This window comes from Cetorhinus maximus, chromosome 25, assembly GCF_964194155.1.
Source record: "Cetorhinus maximus chromosome 25, sCetMax3.hap1.1, whole genome shotgun sequence".
Lineage (NCBI taxonomy): Eukaryota > Metazoa > Chordata > Chondrichthyes > Lamniformes > Cetorhinidae > Cetorhinus > Cetorhinus maximus.
Window position 1 is genome coordinate 22,733,392 of NC_135903.1, and position 19,392 is coordinate 22,752,783.

General features: G+C 38.4%; 1 protein-coding gene across 10 annotated transcripts in view; it reads left to right on the plus strand.

The window, feature by feature from the left end:
* kat7b (K(lysine) acetyltransferase 7b) overlaps positions 1-19,392 on the plus strand; it is a 102,326-nt gene that overhangs the window by 26,900 nt on the left and 56,034 nt on the right. For 6 of the 10 annotated variants that reach the window (XM_078529619.1, XM_078529624.1, XM_078529622.1 and 3 more), the window contains 5 exons: positions 4,213-4,452; positions 7,580-7,662; positions 9,935-10,024; positions 15,588-15,686; positions 17,069-17,179. In XM_078529619.1, the coding sequence (XP_078385745.1) occupies positions 4,213-4,452; positions 7,580-7,662; positions 9,935-10,024; positions 15,588-15,686; positions 17,069-17,179 (623 nt within the window). The remainder of the gene's footprint in view (positions 1-4,212; positions 4,453-7,579; positions 7,663-9,934; positions 10,025-15,587; positions 15,687-17,068; positions 17,180-19,392) is intronic. The other 4 variants (XM_078529629.1, XM_078529628.1, XM_078529626.1 and 1 more) reach the window with 1 other exon arrangement.

Sequence of the window (19,392 nt, forward strand, 5' to 3'; positions counted from 1 at the left end):
TTTTTAGAAAAATTGCATCAAATAGCAAGCCATGTCTATCTGCTAATTTTTCAAATTCTATTTCATATTTTCTGCTGTTCAGTGCCGGTGCTCAAGATTTACTTTTAATGTAATGTTATCTTTCAAATATTTTTTCATTCCTTTGTTCTAATTTTTTGGCCTTCCTTTATTCTTTCTCCCATTTTTGTGCAGCTTTTACTCCTGGGAGACTGTCATGCACCACAAAACATCACAGCCCCAGTAACTTTACCAGGCCAAGCAGCTAACTAATCCAACACAGCAATCACAAAAGGAATCTTGTTGCTGAAGCAACGTTGATGGTCTCCTTGATTTTCTTGGTTATTTTCTAATCAAAATGCAAATGAGGATATTCCATTGTGGTTGTTATTTTGTTTTGCTGGGTGGGGGAGGGTAGGAAAAAGTAATATAAAGAGACTCGTGTTTTATTCAAGCCGAGTAAATAATTTCAGGATTTGTCAGGATATGAAGGAAAATAAGTTTTTTGGGTTTGGAATATTTATCATACAAGGATTTTTAAAAAAATAACTTTGGTGTAAAAATATTTGGCAAAGTAGTGTGCTGGCCCATTGTCTCTGTGTACCACTCTTTTTCCTAGATAATCTGTTTATACTATAGATGGATTGAAAGGCTAGGTGGATTGAAAAACTTAGATGTTCTCTCAGCCTAGGCTCGTTGTAAAAGGTTGTCTTGTTACTTTTAATCATGCTAACAAAGGCAGACTGAATGAATAGCTTCTTTCTGTGCTGTAATTTCCATGGAAAAAAAATTCAACAATTCTGCTACCACTAAATTCAATATTGGATTCTACTTGGTGCGTCTGCCAACTTAGAATTTATCTTAAGCTTCACTGTGCTGGTAAAGAAAATGTTTGAAATTGTTCCATGCTTTCAGTGAAGCTTGTTTGTACAGTTTATTGTTTTGCTGACAGCATGCATTTACCTTGTGCTTTGGCTTCACACAAAAGGAGGCTTACAGTGCCATGGTAACCATATTTGTCTTGAATCACCTCATTCGCTCCATATCGAGTTTACTTGAAAATGCTACGTTAGTGCTGTAGTTGCTCTGATTGTGGAACATCATTTAAGCAACTGGTGCAACCAGGCTTTTGAAATTCATGTATTTTGTTTACTTGCTTTGGAATTGTAATCCGGTAGAGGTGCAAAAGTAAACTATACCTGCTTCAGGCATGCTTAAAAAATCAAAACAGTGGTCAGTTGGTTATTTAGCTCTTACGAGTAGATAAAGTAATTAAGCAAAACGGTTCTACGAGATTTCTTTACGATCAAAGACTTGGGTTAGAGCTGCTGATATTAAAGCAGAAAGAAACAAGGTTGAATAAATGATTGGGGGATTTAAGATTAGAAGAACCAAGGAGAATGAAATAGCAGGCGATTGAAAAGGTTATAGAAGTCTATGCTACATTGGAAAGTGTATAATATATTATTTTTTAAAATGCTGAATAAAGCACTGAGATTCTTTCAGCATTGCCAAATCTTGGAAGTTTTGTAAATGAAGTGTTTTCTACACCATTTTAATGCTCACGATTTTACCAGGATAGGCGTGAAATACCTTTGTGACAGAATTTGAATCCAGCAGAAACCTATCCATGATTCAGCAGTGAATTGATGATGTCACTTAGAGAGGCTGCAAGGCCGCTTGAAACATAAATGCTAGTGGAGAATGCTTTCTGATTTAGGATCCATTTTTTTTTTACAGAAACGAATGGGGAAAAATACTTTAAATGTTTTAACGTATTGAATATTCCTGCATGTTTTTAAAAAAAAGATCTAAGATGATAGGTAATTATGATGCTAAGTTAGATTTGAAGCTGGTCCCTTTATAGACTGTCAATATTAAACAATTCATTAGATTATATAGATAATTTATAAATAGCTCGCAGCGTTATGCTGAACAGTTGTTGGCCCTGGGCTTGGCAAGAGGTCTGGCAGGTCTTTCCTTTCTGTTGTGAACAGTAAAGATAAATTGACCTACATGGGCAGTGAAGTTGAGGGTTTTTGAAAGGAATGCAACAAGGCAGCCTATTAACAAAAGACTGGAAAGGTTAAAGTGCAGGAGAGATTGACCAGAAATGATATTCTTTAAGTCATCTAAGATAACCTTTTGATGTGAGAAGTATGTTCTTTATTTTGTTTTACATGAAGACAAATTTTACCATTTGAATTAAGTGAGTCATAACTGCCATTGTATGTTTACCTTACTATTAAATAAAGTAGCTTATCGGTTTTCTTCAGGCCTAATCTATTGTTGACATTCGTGTCCCACTCCTTCTGATCCCTTGCTAACACTGTCTCTTGTAACTTTGTGATTCTTTCTTTCTGCCTTTCCCATTGCGAACACTGACCTTTTTGTCTCAGTGCTCTCAAAATCTTAATCTTGGTATTCTTAGAAAAAAAATCTACCTCCATTGTTCCATTTTTGACAGGTAACAAGTTTTATCCTTGTTAGAATTTGAATTCCAGTAAGGTTTCTGGTCTTCATGGTTTCCCTGTCATCACTCTTAAGATGCATATCTCTGAACTTACTCTTGACCTGTGCACTATCCTAAATCAGTTTTACTCCCTTTTCTTGAAAATTTGCTCATGCTGACCAATGTGGAAGAAAGACTTCTCTTACTTTCCCACTGGTTGTTAACTCTTAACTTCCAGGGCGATGAGCAATTTTTGACCTAATCTATGATTGCCATTTTGTCTTTTGCTGTTCGATTTGGTGGCCCTCTGAATTCTCATCTTATGTTACTAGAGAACAGCAAAGCTGGTTCTCTTGTGCATTTCCAATCGTAATCACTTCACCACTAGTGGCTGTCTTCAGTTGCCTAGGCCCCAAGCTCTAGAAATCCCTCCCTACGTCCCTTTACCTCACTTTTGACTTTTAAGATGCTTCTTAAAAACTACCTCTTTGATCATACTTTTGGTCATCTGACTTAATATCTCCTTGGGCAGAATTTCACCTATGTCACACGGGCTCAGCAGGGGTGGGCAGTGGCTGGTGGCCGTCGGGAAGCTGGCCATCGCCCACGATCAGGGCGAGAAGGCAATTTCACGCTGGTGGGCTAATTAAGGTCCGCCCAGTGTGAAACGCGAGCAGCAGTGCTCAGTGCAGCTTGGGGGTGGTGGGGGAGAGGGCAAGCTGGGCGAGCACGAGTGCATGCTTCGTAATCACCCTGAGGCACAGGGCTGCCTCAGGGAGATGGTGTTATATTAAAAAAAAACAAAATAAAAATGTAATGAAACATGTCACATGAGGGGACATATTACATTTTTATTTTTATCAAGTGACTCCGTCACATGAACAGGGATATATTATTAATTAAGTTTTAAAGTTTTAATTTTATTTTATTTGCTTTAGGAAACCTCATCCCACCTGTGGATGAGCTTTCCTAAAATGTGCAAAGGCTACTTGGTCTTTTCGCCTGCCCGCCAACCGTAAGGTTGGACGGGCAGTGAAAAATTCAAGTTAATTGATCATTTAATGGCCTTAACAGGCTTTAATTGCCGGTGGGCATGTTGTCGACTTCGATGCGCCCGCCGAACGAAATATTGTGCGACTGCTCTTTGATGTCAGGACGCTCGCCTGACATCAGTGTGTGTCATTTTACACTCTACCGGGTTGGGTGCACGCCTGCCTGCAGAGCTAAAAATTTTACCCCTTATGTGGCTTGGTGTCAATACTTTGTTTTATAATGCTTTTGTGATGTGCCTTGGGACGTATCAAGGTGCTATATAAATGTGAGTAGTTGTTGTTGCCCTGCACATTTTTTCTCCTCCTCCCATCCCTCCAATCATGAAATCTACACTACCTCAGTCTCCTGTTATAACTTTTTCCAAACCATGGAACTGCTTATCTCCCTTAGTATTTCTCTTATGGCTTTTAAACTCCAAGTATAATATTACCTAATCACTGCATTTATTTTGTTTTAGTTTATTATTTGCAACCTTGGTGATGTCCTGAACTGTGGAGCCATGGCATTTCAACTTGTCTGTTTTCAAAAATTGAAGTTGTATATTCATTATTAGCCCTGTCATTTAGAAAACACAAGGTGCCTACTACATGAATGCTTCAAAAATAAATATTTTTCAGATCCTGGATACTAACAGGAAATTTTATTGGGCATGTGTTAAATACGGCCACAATTACTAATTTAAGCTTTTTTTTCTCTCTGTCTACTTTCAGATACTAAAACTGCAGTTGATCACGATGAGTCTCCCCCACGTACTCCTACAGGCAATGCTCCATCCTCGGAATCTGACATTGACATTTCCAGTCCAAATGCATCGCATGATGAGAGCATAGCAAAAGATGCTTCAATGAAAGACTCTGGAAGTGACCTCTCTCACAGGCCCAAGCGCCGCCGTTTTCACGAGAGTTATAATTTTAATATGAAATGCCCTACCCCGGGCTGCAATTCATTAGGTAGGACGTGCTTCTATGTTTGCTGAACATTTGAAAAATATTGTCAATTCTATAGACTTTCTAGAAAACCTTAGAAAGAGAACAACTGGGTTACAGATATTTTGTCAATGGACAAAGCGTTACATGTTACCATTTTGTTAAGTTCATCTTTATCTGCTTCCATTTCATAATTATTTACCCACTTTCTTTGGGCTTTCTTGAGCACTGTTCACTGTTTAGGACAGGTGGCATGTTACCTGCTTACGAACCTTTACAGCTATTTCTCTTTGTGTCGATGAACAACCGTGGTCCAACATGACTCTCTCGCATCCTTGGGGAGGAGATGATATCACAGCACGCACTCTGATTTGTATCACTGCCCTGTGCCCCCTTTGCCAGCTCCCCACACCTTGAATGGTGCACTCGAAATTTATGCCTCTTTTCCCCCTACTCTTCCAGATGATGCTAGTAAGAACTTTGCTCATACTCTTTGTGTGAACAGTTAAAAGCATACTGCTGCTTGATCCAGAATAGAACTCTCAACTGTGTATAGACTCTATCTTCAGGAAAGCATGTGTTACTTTAGAACTATAATTATTTTCATTTTTAATCCAACCATTTTTATGCCCTTCCTGTGAAGGATACAATGTAGGGTTCACATGATTCGTTTCCTGTTGTGCAGCAAAGGAAATGGGTTACAAATAATCATATAATAGAAAATCTTTCTAGCGCAAAGACCTGGAATGCCGGGGGTAATAAAGTGTATATAATTTGCTATGTCGCTTGCTTCCCCAGTTATAAGTTAATTACAAGTTGACTTCATGTTTGGTTGCAACAGGTGAGGGTTTGTGCCTGATGGGACAAGCATACCTTTTATCTAGGGCCAAAATATGGCTTAAAGATTCTTAAAAGGTAAATCGAAGGAAGGTGGTTGTCACTGAACATTGGTTTCCATTAGTGTGTGTTTCCCCCATCAGCTCTCTTCACCGCCCTCCACTCCCACCTTCACTAATTTTATTCCCTTATGAAAGCATTGATTACCTGGAAGTCCAAGTACCATTGATGCCTTCACCAAGCACCTTTTTATGCGTGAATCTAGATTTTGTGTTTGTATATGTGTGTCCGCTTAACTTGATTCTGCCTGATCTGGTATCTGTTTAGGCACTCTTCCAACATGGATAGCTAAATAGTAATCCAGGAATCTCATTCAAACATATGGAGTGCTGATGCATCAACGTTTGTGTTGCTTAATTTCAAGACCGTTGATATTACTATTAGAGTTCCGTTTTGGCATAATCAGCTTGGAGAGAAAATAAAATGAATTGCTATATTTGATTATAAAATTTTGTTTCCAACCTTTTTTTTAATCCTGCTTTTCTCCTAATTAAATCCACTTCTAATCTTGAGAGCACGCTGAGAAGCTGCTCCAAGATTTCTGGCAATGCTGCTCTAAGTGACACCAAGGGAATGTGAGAGTAGCCATGGTTGATTTATTTTTCAATTTATTTTTTCTTGTCTGCCCTCTGAGGAGAAGCTCTTTAAGACAGGGCCACATTAAGGAACTCTGCAGGAGTTCAGCTTATGCAGTAAAAGTACACTGGCCTGTATTTAAAATATCAAGAAAAGTCATGTACAAAACCTGGAGTTAATTATGGTGATGCTGTTTTTTTCTTTAGACATTTAAAGAGATTATGGTGGCAATGAACAACATGTTTGGGTTGGATACAACTCTTTCATTAATGAACATTTTGTGGTTTGCTTTCGATGTATGTTTTCTAGCTGGAGAATCTATATTGATATCTGTGCTGACACCTAGTGGATTTTTAGCTGAATTGAGAATATATTAAATGTTGGTTGAAGGGCAGAATGGAATTGCATGATTTTCATTTTCCCCAAAATTTGCATTCTAGTTCTGCAGTACAAGAATGATCTTGCACTGAAATAGTACTTTTCCTGTCCTGAGGACATCCCAAAGCACTCTGCAAACAAGTTGTACTTTTGAAGTGTACTCACTGTTGTAATGTCAGAAAATGCCAGTCAATTTGCATGCAGCAAGGTCCCACAAACAGCCAGGAAACAATTGCAAATGGCCATTTATTTTGTTTTGCTGATATTGGTTGAGAGATTAATATTGGCTAGGAAACCAGGCGAATTGCTCTGCTTTTCAATTCTGCTCATAGGATCTTTTACAGCCACTTGAACAAACAGATAAAGGCTTACGTTTAACATCTTTTCCAAAAAGTAGCACCTTCAGAGGTGCAGTGTTTCCACACACACTTACCTATCTAGATTATGTGCTCATGTCTTGTGGTGGGGATTCTAATCTATTACCTTCCAACTCAGGTGAAAACACTGTTACTTGAAAAAGCTAAAAATTAGAGCCCCATAAGTAACTGGAAAAGACTGCATTCTGTCCATTTTCTCTTCGAATGGAAGACAAAAAGTCACATTGGAGGCCATTTATAACAAGATTGTTCATGATTATATAAATATCTAATGCTGCACTGCTACAGTTCAAAGTTAATACACTAATTTTGGTCTCAAAAATACTCTATGTTGCAATTCATCTGGGTCTCAGCCTGCAAATAGATTTTTTCATGCACTTTAAAGCTAGAATGGCTTGGGTAAAGGCTGGTTCTGTGAATTTAGTTCAGCCGAATGCTTGATGTGAATGTTAATCAAGAAGTTGAACCGTTTTGTTTTGGATAAAAGTAAAATAGTGTGGATGTTGGAGATATGAAATAAAAACAGAAAGTGGTAGGAAAATTAAGAGGCCTGGCAGCATCTGTGGAAAGAGAAACAGAGTTAACGTTTCGAGACCAGTATGACTCTTCTTTGAACTTTAGAAGAGTCATACTGAACTTGAAACATTAACTGTTTTCTCTTTCCAAAGATGCTGCCAAACCTGCTGAGTTTTCCGAGTACTTTGTTTCATGAATAGTCATGCTGCACAATAACAGTGTATGTGCACTATGTCCTAAATGGAGAAACAGAAACAATATAGCTTCCCCATTATTTTTGAAATTGGAATGCTTACACACCTATTCATTTAAATCCAAGATCTGACCACATGGGTAAAAAATTGCTGAAGTGTGTTTTGAGCTATATTCTTGTTTATTATGTGATTATCTTATCTGGTTAACCATAGGCCATTTGACTGGAAAACATGAAAGGCACTTCTCCATTTCTGGCTGCCCATTGTACCATAATCTGTCTGCAGATGAATGTAAGGTAATGTGGACTCTACATTATATTTTGAAACATGTCCAGACATTGATTACTCATAACCTCATTTTTTTGGTAGATGGGGGAGGTGGGTCTCAGGGAAGTTCACTACTGTAACCACCTTGCCCTTCATTTCACACAAAAAAAAACATTTGTTGGTTTTGAGATTGCTTTACAATTGTACTTACCCTGATTTGGTGGCTAACAGAAATAAAAATGATGGGTTTTAAACACATTTCAGTAAAGTCTAGTTTCAAGCCATGATGATCAGTAAGAGACCGAGACAGTTGCATTTCTTCTAAAATTGGTTTATTGTGTATTGTTTACTGTGCATCTGTTGAAACTGATGGCTGGTTAGCTCAGTTGACTAGATGATTAGCATGTGGTTCAGAATAACATCAACAACACAGTTTCAATTCACGTTCTGGTCGAGGTAGACTTGGGATCTGCCTCCTTGCCCTGCCCCCGAGAGGGGAAGGCAAATACAAACCCTAGACTTACACTTAGAGGCTTTCCTGCGTCTAGTGACACATGACGCAGACAAAGCACATGCTTATGTCTGTTTCCATGGTTAGTTTCCCCTGGAACAGATTGCTAGCCTGTCGCCAGAGATATAATTTGAAGGACACTACTCTGCAAGGCTGACCAGTAGACACTCCTGCTCTTACTGCCTGACATACGCATATTGGAAGAATTTGCAGGTTGATCGACCTGATTTGGCCACATTATGGACACGCTTTCCATAGCCATCAAGTCCTGGAGTGAGACTCGAACCTGAAGCTTCTGGCTCAGTGGCAAAGACGGTACCCACTGCACCACAAGACCTCCCAATGGCAAATTAGTATTGACAAAAAAAATGCTAAGTAAATGGCTCGGGGTGAAGCACCTACAGTGAGCCAAGGATCTATCCTTTAGGCATAGCACACACGATGATGATCATGGGGTGGGGAGACAGTGGCATAGTGGCAGTCAGTGGACTAGTAATTCAGAGGACCAGGCTAATGCCCTAGGGACATAGGTTCAAATCCCACCATGGCGGCTGGTGGAATTTAAATTCAATTAATAAATCTGGAATTGGAAGTTAGTCTCAGTAATGCTGACCATGAAACTATCATTGATTGTCGTAAAAACCCATCTCATTCACGAATGTCCTTTAGGGAAGGAAATCTGCCATCTTTACCCGGTCTGACCTACATGTGACTCCAGACCCACAGCAATGTGGTTGACCCTAAACTGCTTTCTGAAATGGCCTAGCAAACCACTCAGTTCAAGAGCAATTAGGGATGGGCAAGAATGCTGGCCTTGCCAGCAAGACCTCTATCCCATGAAAGAATAAAGAAAAAAAAATGATGAGCTGAAAATAATTCAGATTACAGTTCAAGTCATGGTCCTCATTTCAGTCATACATTTATTCTTTCGCAATGAAACCTTAAAGAACCTATTGTGGCATCCATGCATTGTGCCACAAAATGATTTGAGAGTTTGTGCTTGCACTTGTGCTAAACTATCCATGTTATGATGTATCATCAGTGCTAAAAGGTCTGCATACTTAATAGTTGATGATGAAGAGGTGTGTGCTTAGAAAAATCTTTCTGCTGTGTGTTTGCATGACAAACATCAATTGTTCAGCCAGTTTTATGATGCTGCCTTTGAATCAAAGGTAGAAACATAATGGAAAGCACACTAGCACTTCTGGGATCCATCTCTCCAGAGCTGGGAGAACCACTACCAGCACTGTACAAACTCTGGATTCTTAAATGGGAGAGCCAGAAGTTAGCTAAGAGTACAGTTGGAGGAACATGGTAAGAGTTTGTGTATTTCGATGGTTTGGGCCTGGCACAGGGAATCTAATCAAATTAATGTAACATCAATGATTTTGCTTTAGCTACTGTTGAATCTTCCGTAGTTCAACGTTTCCAGCTCGTTCTCTAGTGCGGTGGAGGTGAGGAGAGAAAAAGGAAGATGTTTGTTACAGATTAACATGTAGACCTATGTTCATAGAGATGTTGCATAGCCCTATTTCTGTGATGTGTATGTTATGTCCAGTGGGGTCTGAATAGGCTATATATTTTTTTAAATCATTGCGCTTCAGTAAATAATGGAGAGATGGGATCCAAAATCCTATTAATTTTTGTTGATATTAATTCTGATTCAGGCTGTTTGGTAAAATATTTAGAAACCAGTTACTCAGCCTTCTGCCCAACTTGCCACTGTAATATTTACCTAGTTGTTTCTGGGATTTGTGGAGTTTAACTGATTTTCTGGCGGCCCTTTGCAGGTTAGAGCTCAGCAACGTGAAAGGCAGATAGATGACAGAGCATTATCACAGAGACAAGATGAAAACAACAGACATGCAACCAGGCATCAGGCAAGTTCTTATTATCGCTACAATTAGAAATATTAAGAAAGAACTGCATTTACATCGTGTCTTTCACTTCTTCAGGACATTGTGTTACGCAGACAATTATTTTTGCAGCCCACTGCTGTTAAGTAGCCAATTGGCTCACAGCATGGCTCCACAAATAGTAGCGAGATGCATAACCAATTAATTTTAAGGTTACTGATCAAAAAATTCAGAGTACTGGACGAATAATCCAGAGAAATTGATTCAGATCCCAAATTCAGCAAAAAAATCTGCAAAGTCAAAGTGACCCTGAAGCTGTTAGATTGGCATAAAACCCCAAATGATTCACTAATGCTCTTGAGGGAACAAAACCTCCCACCTTTAGTTGATTGCCCTACGTATGACACCAGGAGTTGGTGAGGGAGGAGAGAGAAGAGGAGAAGGTGAGTGAGAGGGTGAATGGAGAAAGAGGATAAAGAAGGAAGGAGAGGTGGACAGATAGGAAAAGGATGAGTGAGGAGGGATGAATTGAAGGTTGGGGACAGAGAGGACAGGAGAGCGCCTAGGATCCAAGAGGATGGGTCGGATGGTGGAGAGGTTGAATAGATGAAGAGGATGACTGGGGGAGAATCTGGAAAAGGAGAGCTGGAGGGAGAAAGAAAAGGGACGGGTATAAAGAAGGGAGGGTGCTAATGATGGAAAATGTAATCAACAGGAAGTGGATGTTGAGATAAATGGAAAAGTGGAGGGAAGTAATTGGTGGGTAATAAAAGGCACCAAACGCTGAGGAACAGGAAACCAAGTTAACATAGGGAGATGGATTGAAACATGGCCCAACCAGCCATTGGGGGAAGGGAAATATCAGCTAATGGGTGAGGTTGGTGTTCATCAGGATGATTCAAGTGTGGTGGGCTCTGTTATGATGTCTGTTTTATGGGGGTTACTTCAAATAAGGAGTGTAGCCAGCTGTCTGTATATGGTCACCTAAATGTATGGGAAAATTAAACTGATTTGAGATTGACCTGAGAATTGGAAATGCATCCAGCTTGTAGACAGGATTGAGGGGAGATAATATACAGCCATGGGCTGCTGATGGGACTTGCAGCCAGTGGGTCAGGGAGGTTCAAACAGAAGTATATCAAGCTGGTATGAGTTGAATTGAAAATGGCTTATTAAATGGGTCAAATTCCATTAGTAGAAGACCCAGCAACTGATTGTGGATTGTAGCAAATGTGCAAGGAAAGCTAGGAAAATAAAGATAATGCTGTGGCTACATGTTCTCTTCGTGGCAATTTCTGAGGGTGATTAAAGAGAGCAGGAAGATGGACACTGTTGCTTCTGTATGTAAGGAATGCATATTTTGTAAAAATTAAAACCTGTATGCACAACTGTTTTGGTATAGCTTAGGATTTACATTAATGTTATATAGGTTTGGGAGTTTTACTCATGAACACGGAGCTGAAATCAATTTGTACCTTATTTATACCAGGACACAATCAGGATGATGGGATCTTTTAAGTGAACTGGAGAACATGGTAGTAAAGCAAATACATTTTTTAATGGTCGTAAATTTGAAAACTTTGCAGGAACACAGGCATCATTAGGGTGTAGTCATTTTCGATAAATAAGACTTAAACTTATGACTTAAAGACTTATGCACTTTGGCAGGAAGAATAGAGGAGCTGAATATTATTTAAATGGAGAAAGACGGCAGAAAGCTGCAGAAGAGAGGGATTTGGGAGTCCTCATGCATGAATCCCACAAAGCTAACATACAAGTTCAGGTAATAGGGAAGGCAGATGGAATGTTGGCCTTTATTTCAAAGGGAATGGAGTATAAAAATGGGTAAATCTTGCTAAAACTGTACAAGGCACTAGTTAGACCACACCTAGAATAGTGTGAACAGCTTTGGTCCCCTTATCTAAGGAAATATATGCTGGCATTGGAGGCAGTTCAGAGAAAGTTCGCTAGGTTGATCTTGGGTATGGAGGGATTTTCTTATGAGGAGAGGTTGAGTAGGTTGGGCCTGCACTCATTGGCGTTTAGAAGAATGAGAGGTGACCTTATTGAAACATGTAAGATTCTTAGGGGGCTTGCCAGGCTAGATGCTGAGGTTGTTTCTTCTTGTGGGGAGTATCTAGGACCAAAGGGCATAATCTTCGAGTAAGGGGTCGCCCATTTAAGATAGAGATGAGTAAGAATTTCTTCTGAGGTTAGTGAATTTGTGGAATTCTTTACCACAGAAGGTTGTAGAGGCTGGGTCGTTAACTATATTCAAGGCTGAGTTAGACAGATTTTTAATCAGTAAGGGAGTCAGGGGTTATGGGGAAAAGGCAGGAAAGTGGAGTTGAGGGTTATCAGATCAACCATGAGTTCATTGAATGGCCTGCTTCTGCTCCTACGCCTTATGATTATGGCCTTATGGTAAAAGCTACTTCCAAATTGAATGAAGGAGGGAATTAAAGGTAATTAGAGTAGTCACAGTGCGGTTAAGTAATGCAACATTAACCTCGCATCACTGACGAAGAATACTTTTGTAATGTTGCAATCTTAATGTTTTTAAAATATAACAGATTTAATCAAATTGAACTAAAGGTCTAATTATTTGATTCAGTGTTTCAAATCTTAGAGAAGCTCAGATCATCATGTGTCAGGTTAATATATAGGGAATAAAAACAGCCAATGCTGGAAGTACAAGGGATATCAACCATCATTAAAAAAGGAAAGGTTAATGTTTTAGATATTACCCTTCATCTGAACAAGTTTGTATCCTATTGTCTGAGGGGATAGGGCAATAACTAACAAAAGAAAATTAATATTGAATAGCTGTTATGACTGCACAAGACGTTACTTGCTGAGCAAGCCAAATCCCAGAGGGTAACTTGTCTTACTGATAACTTTTTTTTTGTTTTGTATTTTTAAAGCGAGGGGAAATAACTAATCCCAGAAGCTTAGAATCCCAGTAACACTTTTAGGATTTCAGCATTGAAAGATTAATGAACAAGAAGAAAAAACAAATTAAGCAAACAAGATTAAAATTACATAGTTGAAACAACCTTAACAAAACGTTCCCCAAAAAGCTCACTTGGTCAGAACACACAAGTAAACTACTTGGCAACCATTCTCTAATAGATTTTTAACCATAAAAATCCAGTAATATTACCCAAGGCAAAAACTGCTGCTATTTTAATAAAGTATACCACATGACTTCTCATTCTCTTCCACTCTGCTGTGGAAATCCAAAGGAAGTTCAGAAACAGGCTGCTTTCTGAAAACAAAGACTTTTCTGGCTTAAAACTGGGTGGCTGCTTCAAATTCACAACTTTTCTCAGCACAGAACTGACATCAGGACATCTCCCCCACATTGTCAACTCAACTAAACATCTTTTCTTAAACATTTTTTTCCATTTTATCTTGGACTCCATTGTCCCAAGCACCTCTTTGAACTCAACTTTTCCAAAATATAAAAATCTTTCATGTCTTCTTATTGCCTCCATTTTTGGGTCAAATAAAATTTAATAACTTTCCCTTATTTACTTATGAGTTGTAGAATCCCCTAAACTCCCTATGAAATTTAGTAGCTGAAAGTCAAGTCCTTACCTATCACCTAATGTAAATTTTAAAACCCAACTTATTAACTTGTAATTCCAACTTCACCATAGCCTCTCATTACAAATGCATGTATCTAGCACCTTTACCTTTCAGATCACAGTTCTCACAGTCAAGCTGTCTTTAATAACCTTCCACCGGTTTAATTACCCATGGGCGTGCACACACTTGCAGCCTTTTTTACAGAATACCGCCATATTCCCAAAAATATTTTAAAATATAGCATCTGTCTTCACAATAGCCATATAGAAATAGAAGGAAAATATATAACATGAGGGAAAGTGGAGCAAAGCCAGCATTCGTTTTAAGTTAAAAATTCTACTGGCTTGACTTAAGATTGGAAGAAAATATTCCTTTTGGATCATCAAACAGTGGCCTTGCATTTGTATTGGTTGCTATAATTCTTCATGCTTGCCAGTAGAGGGTGCAGGAATAAATTGGAATCTTGTACAGTTGGCATATGTGCTTGTGACTGTTGGAACAATGCAGGGGCTTGATCATGGGGATAATTACTTTAAATAAGTTTTCAGGCTGCAGTAGATGACAAAAGCTGTCAGGCTTGGTTCTATTGGTAGCATTTTTGTCTTCAAAACAGAAGGTTGTTGGTTCAATCCCAGTCCAGAGAGTTGAGCACATATTACAGGCTCAAAATTCAGTGACTTTCTGAGGGACTGATTCATTGTTGGAAGTGCAATCTTTTTGGTTAAATTAAGGTGCTCTCTGCACTGTCAGGTAGACATAAAAGATCCCCTGTACTATTTGAAGAAGCACAGGGAAATTCTTTTTCTATAAAAAAAGATAGTTTTATATCATTTTCAATATACTTCCAGTTAACATTAGGAAAGATTCAATTTCCAATTCACTTTAGTTTGTATGAAATTAAACAATAATTAGTAACATTCAACAGTTCTTGTCTACTAATCCGTCAGATTAGTTCGTAAATTGTCTAGGTTACAAGAATGCCCTCGGTTACACACCACAGATCGAGATAGTTCAACACAATTATTTGGAGAATTAAAGTTTCTTTTCGCTGCAAAGATAAAGTAAATTAACAAATGAGAAAGTTGTGATAAAGTGGACCGTTGCCTCAAGGAAGGGGAAAAATTGGAAATTAGATTGGAAAATATATTGGAAAAGAAATTAGCATATATTAAAGAACTAAAAACCAACACATGTTATCTATGAATTTAAAGCCTTATTAAAAAAGTAATTGCCATTACTTTGTAGGAAGGACATAAAAAGACATGAAACTGTTCATAACAACAGTTCCAAGTTGAATGGCTGCACTTTTTCTTTCTGGCAGTTTTCTCTTGAGTTGCTTGTGTGGCAAAGTTCAACAGGCTCAATTGAAAGAAAAGGTGTTAATGTTGCATGACTGAATATTGCAATTGACAGTGTGTTAGATGAAGTATTTTGTTAGTTTTTCTATTTATTTTCAATTAATAATGTTCATAGATTTGTTAAGTATGTAGTAAATTCAGTAGTACCTGGGCACGCACTGAAACAAATTAGAACCTGTATCTTATCAACACTCTGTCAATAAACTGATACCTCACCACTGTGCTCTTTTTCCATTAAATGAAAAAGATCAGTACTAATCCCTATTTCTGTTATCTTATGTGCATTCTTTTCCTATTATATTTAATTGAAGATTTACCAAATGAAAGAACTATATAAAAAAAGTATATCATGCAGCACTGGTCTGCTTCTAAACTCTAATTTAAAAGATAATGTACAAATCATACTTCTAAATTTGATAAGCAAACTAACACTGCAATATAAAGATAAATTACTAGCCATATTACCTTAACATACTTCAAGTCAGTGTAATGAGCCCTTGCCTTAGAAATGTACTATTTATTCTTTACAGCAATTATCCATAGCATAGAATTAATGTGAGCACTATAGATTTTTTGTTATCTGTAATTTTAGACTAGTGTGGATAAGTATTACGCTCAAACTTACCTCTTATCTTTAGGCTCCAACAGAGAAACAATTGAGATACAAGGAAAAGGTGACAGAGCTTCGGAAGAAAAGGAATTCAGGATTGACCAAAGAGCAAAAAGAAAAATATATGGTAGGATATTTGTGAAAGTTGTCTGACAAATTTTACTTCTTCAAGCAAGAGCTGAATCTGTTTATGGCTAGGGTGAAGGTCATCGTGTACAAAATGTAGGTATACTGTGTGACATTAATCATGGTCAGAGAGATCACCTGGGCTACCTTTGATAGCTGAAGGGATGCAGAGAGGAATTTTCCAGATTTCTTTTTTCCCGCCTAATTGGCCTGTTTTTTAACCTGGTTTCTTGCCTCCCCTAGAAGATTGCAGGTGGGTTGGGGAATGTATATGTTGTGATGCACATTGCAGTTGTGCGGAACAGGTTATATGGACCAGTGTACCCTTTTCCTATCCATCATTGTTCATAAGTTTGTGATGATGCCATCATTCCTGTTATTGCATGCAGAGAAATGGGAAGGGAGCGGTGTTTTGTTAAAGTCTATTTCTCTTTAACTTGGTATTGGTGAAAATTATAGCACTATGCTTACAATCTGTCAATTTCCAAATATTTCCTCATGGCTCTCCTCAGTTTAGACCAGAAAATTTAGCATTGTTTTCTACTTCACATGCATTAATGTGGAAAAGTATAACATAAATTTTTATCCTCACAGTTGACACAAGGTCATGGTTGCAATTTCCTACAAGCATTTTTTGCACATTACTAACTACAAAATCAGTGTGACGTTTGTTTATTTTAAAATTTGATTAATGTTAGCATAATCATAGTGATTGCCAACCAGGCTACAAATTTGTTTACTAAGTTCCTTTGGTGGCACTACTAAATAAAAGCCAGCTATCAAATTCAGATCAAATGTGAATATATAAAACATATTTTTGGTGTATTAATCTTCAGCTAATTTGTAGCTCAGTTCAAGCTGCATGGACCAATTATTCCTCTTCCTCAAGTTCCCTGCTCATCCACTATTACATTGAAATAAACCGTAAAATTATAATAATAAAGCTACTCAAATGCTTATTGTGATGAAATATTGCAAAATAAACATAATTTATCTTTATATAAAGCTATTTTTGAACATATCCTATCCCCTGTTTCTTTTTCCCCATCCTTTCTCTTTTTCCCTTTCCTATTAGCAATACTTTTTAACTTGGATAGGTAAAGATTCTAATGCAGGTTACCCAAATTTGTATTTCTAAGTGTTAAGGGAAGAGGTTCTTTCATTATAACAAGTTTGGATGTAAGTTTTTATACACTTGATTGTTGATCCAGTTGGCTGGTTTAAAGTAATGAGTTTAAAAAATGAAATCTATTCTTCAGGAAGACTTAGTGCACTTAGAAAAACACAGTATGGTTAGAGCAAGTCAACACGTAATGCTGAACACATTTTGTTTTGATGACTGTTAATTATGCTTGTCATATTTGTGTGGCCCTTAACCCACAGGAGCACAGACAGATACACGGAAATACGAGAGAACCACTCTTGGACAATCTTACATCTGATTTTGACTTGGAATTATTCCGCAAAGCTCAAGCACGAGCCTCAGAGGATCTGGTATGAAGCAATGCCAGTTTATAATGTGCTTTATCCATGGCACTGTTGCAGTAGAAAGATTGTAGTAGATGCAAAAATGGTGTTCAATAATATGCATTCATATGCAATTCAACTTTGCTAAATTATTCATGTGGAAATTTATTTTAGGTAACATTCTAATCAGTAACTTAAACCATTTCAGATTCTTCAGACCTAAACTTTAATGGTTTTGTTGAAGATTAAAGAGAGAAATTGCTGAAAAACGAAAGAATTGTTGCCTCTAACCTTCTGAGGGGGGAAAATTGGTAACAGAACAATAGAGAGTAGCAATATCTTTTTAAGATTTTTAACTTCTCTGTTGATTTGAAAAATTGCTTTAGTTGAAATGATTAGTACCGATGTTACTGAGGAAAATAACTTGTAAGAGTTACTGGGTCTAAACTGAGAAAGGGAGTAATTTCCATAATTATGTTGCATGTAGTTACTAAAATGATCTTGGTTAAAGATTGAATGCCTGATGGTGTTAACTTAGTTTCCTCAGACGTTTGGGCTCGATAACCAACTTGAACCTCTGGTGATTTCATCAGCATTTACTGCTTAAGCAGCAACATCATAGAAAAAGCAGATGTTAACATTAATTTTAATTCTTTAAGTTTTAGATCGTGGGTGCCACAATGGGTGTCCATTCACCTTGAGACCTTGATTTAAATGCAGCCATGACTGACTGACATTATCCTCTGTTGCCTGCAAGAATATCCTGTAAAATGAGTTTAAACAGTTTCAACCCAGATCCTGGTAACCACGGGTGACCATAATTTGATACAGGTTGGCATTAAATTAGTAATGCTCAGAATCCAAAAGGAAATGTGATGGGGAAACTGCAAAACACATAATGCTGCAGTGTGAGATTTAGAACCAGGCAATGTATAAAAGCTTTTACCCTGTAACTTAGAGTGTTTGATACTGACACTGGGTGGCAGCGTTGGTGAAAAATTCATGAACAAAATGCAAATTTTTAAACGGTAATTTTTCTTTGATTCTAGAATTGAATAATAGCATTTGTTCCAGTATTTTTAAAAAATCTGTAACTGACTGAGTACAGCTTTTTTTTCCAGCCTTGCTTCAGGAAAGAACTCAATGTGAATGCAAATTTGTTCCCTTCCATTGTAGCATACTGATAGCATGCATTATTGTAGGAGTTGTAAATATAATTGGCAGTTTTTGTTCCTATTCAGAAGGAGGCGATAGCGTACTGGTATTGTCACCGGACTAGTAATCCAGAGACCCAGGGTAATGCTCTGGGATCCGGGTTCGAATCCTGTCGTGACAGATGGTGGAATTTGAATTCAATAAAAGCCTAATTGAATAAATTGAATAAGAAAGTCTGAATTGAATATAAGTCTAATGATGACCATGTTGATTGTCGTTAGGGAAGGAAATCTGCTGTCCTTAACTGATCTGGCCTTTCTGTGACTCCACACCCCCAGTAATGTGGTTGACTCTTACGAGCCACTTAGCAAGCCACTCAGTTGTATCAAGCCGCTAAAAACAAGTCAATAAAGAATGAAACTGGATGTACCAGCCAGTCCCAGACATCACCATCCCTGGGTATGTCCTGTCCCACCAGCAGGATAGACCCAGCAGAGGTGGCAGCAAATGGGAGGGAGTTGCCTTGGGAGTCCTCAACATTGACTCTGGACCCAATGAAGTCTCATGGCACTAGGTCAAACATGGGGAGGGAAACCTCCTGATTACCATGCACCATTCCTCCTCAGCGGATGAATCCGTACTCCTCGATGTTGAACACCACTTGGAGGAAGCACTGAGGGTGGCAAGGGTGCAGAATATGATTTGGGTGAGGGACTTCACCCAAATCGTGGCTCGCTAGCACCCCCACACACCATGCTGGCTATGTTCTAAAGCTGTTAGTCTGGGTCTGCGGCAGGTCGTGAGGGAACAACACACTTGACCTTATCCTTACCATCCTTTGCCTGCCGCAGATGCATCAGTCCATGACAGTATCAGTAGGAGTGACCACCGCACAGTCCTTGTGGAGGTGAAGTCCTGTCCTCACATTGAGGATACCTGGTATCGTGTTGTGTGGCACCACCGTGCTACTTGGGATACATTTCGAACAGAGCTATCAACTCAAGACTGTGCAACCAAGAGGCACTGTGGGCCATCAGCAACAGAATTGTACTCAACCACAATCTGTACTCATGGCCTGGCATATC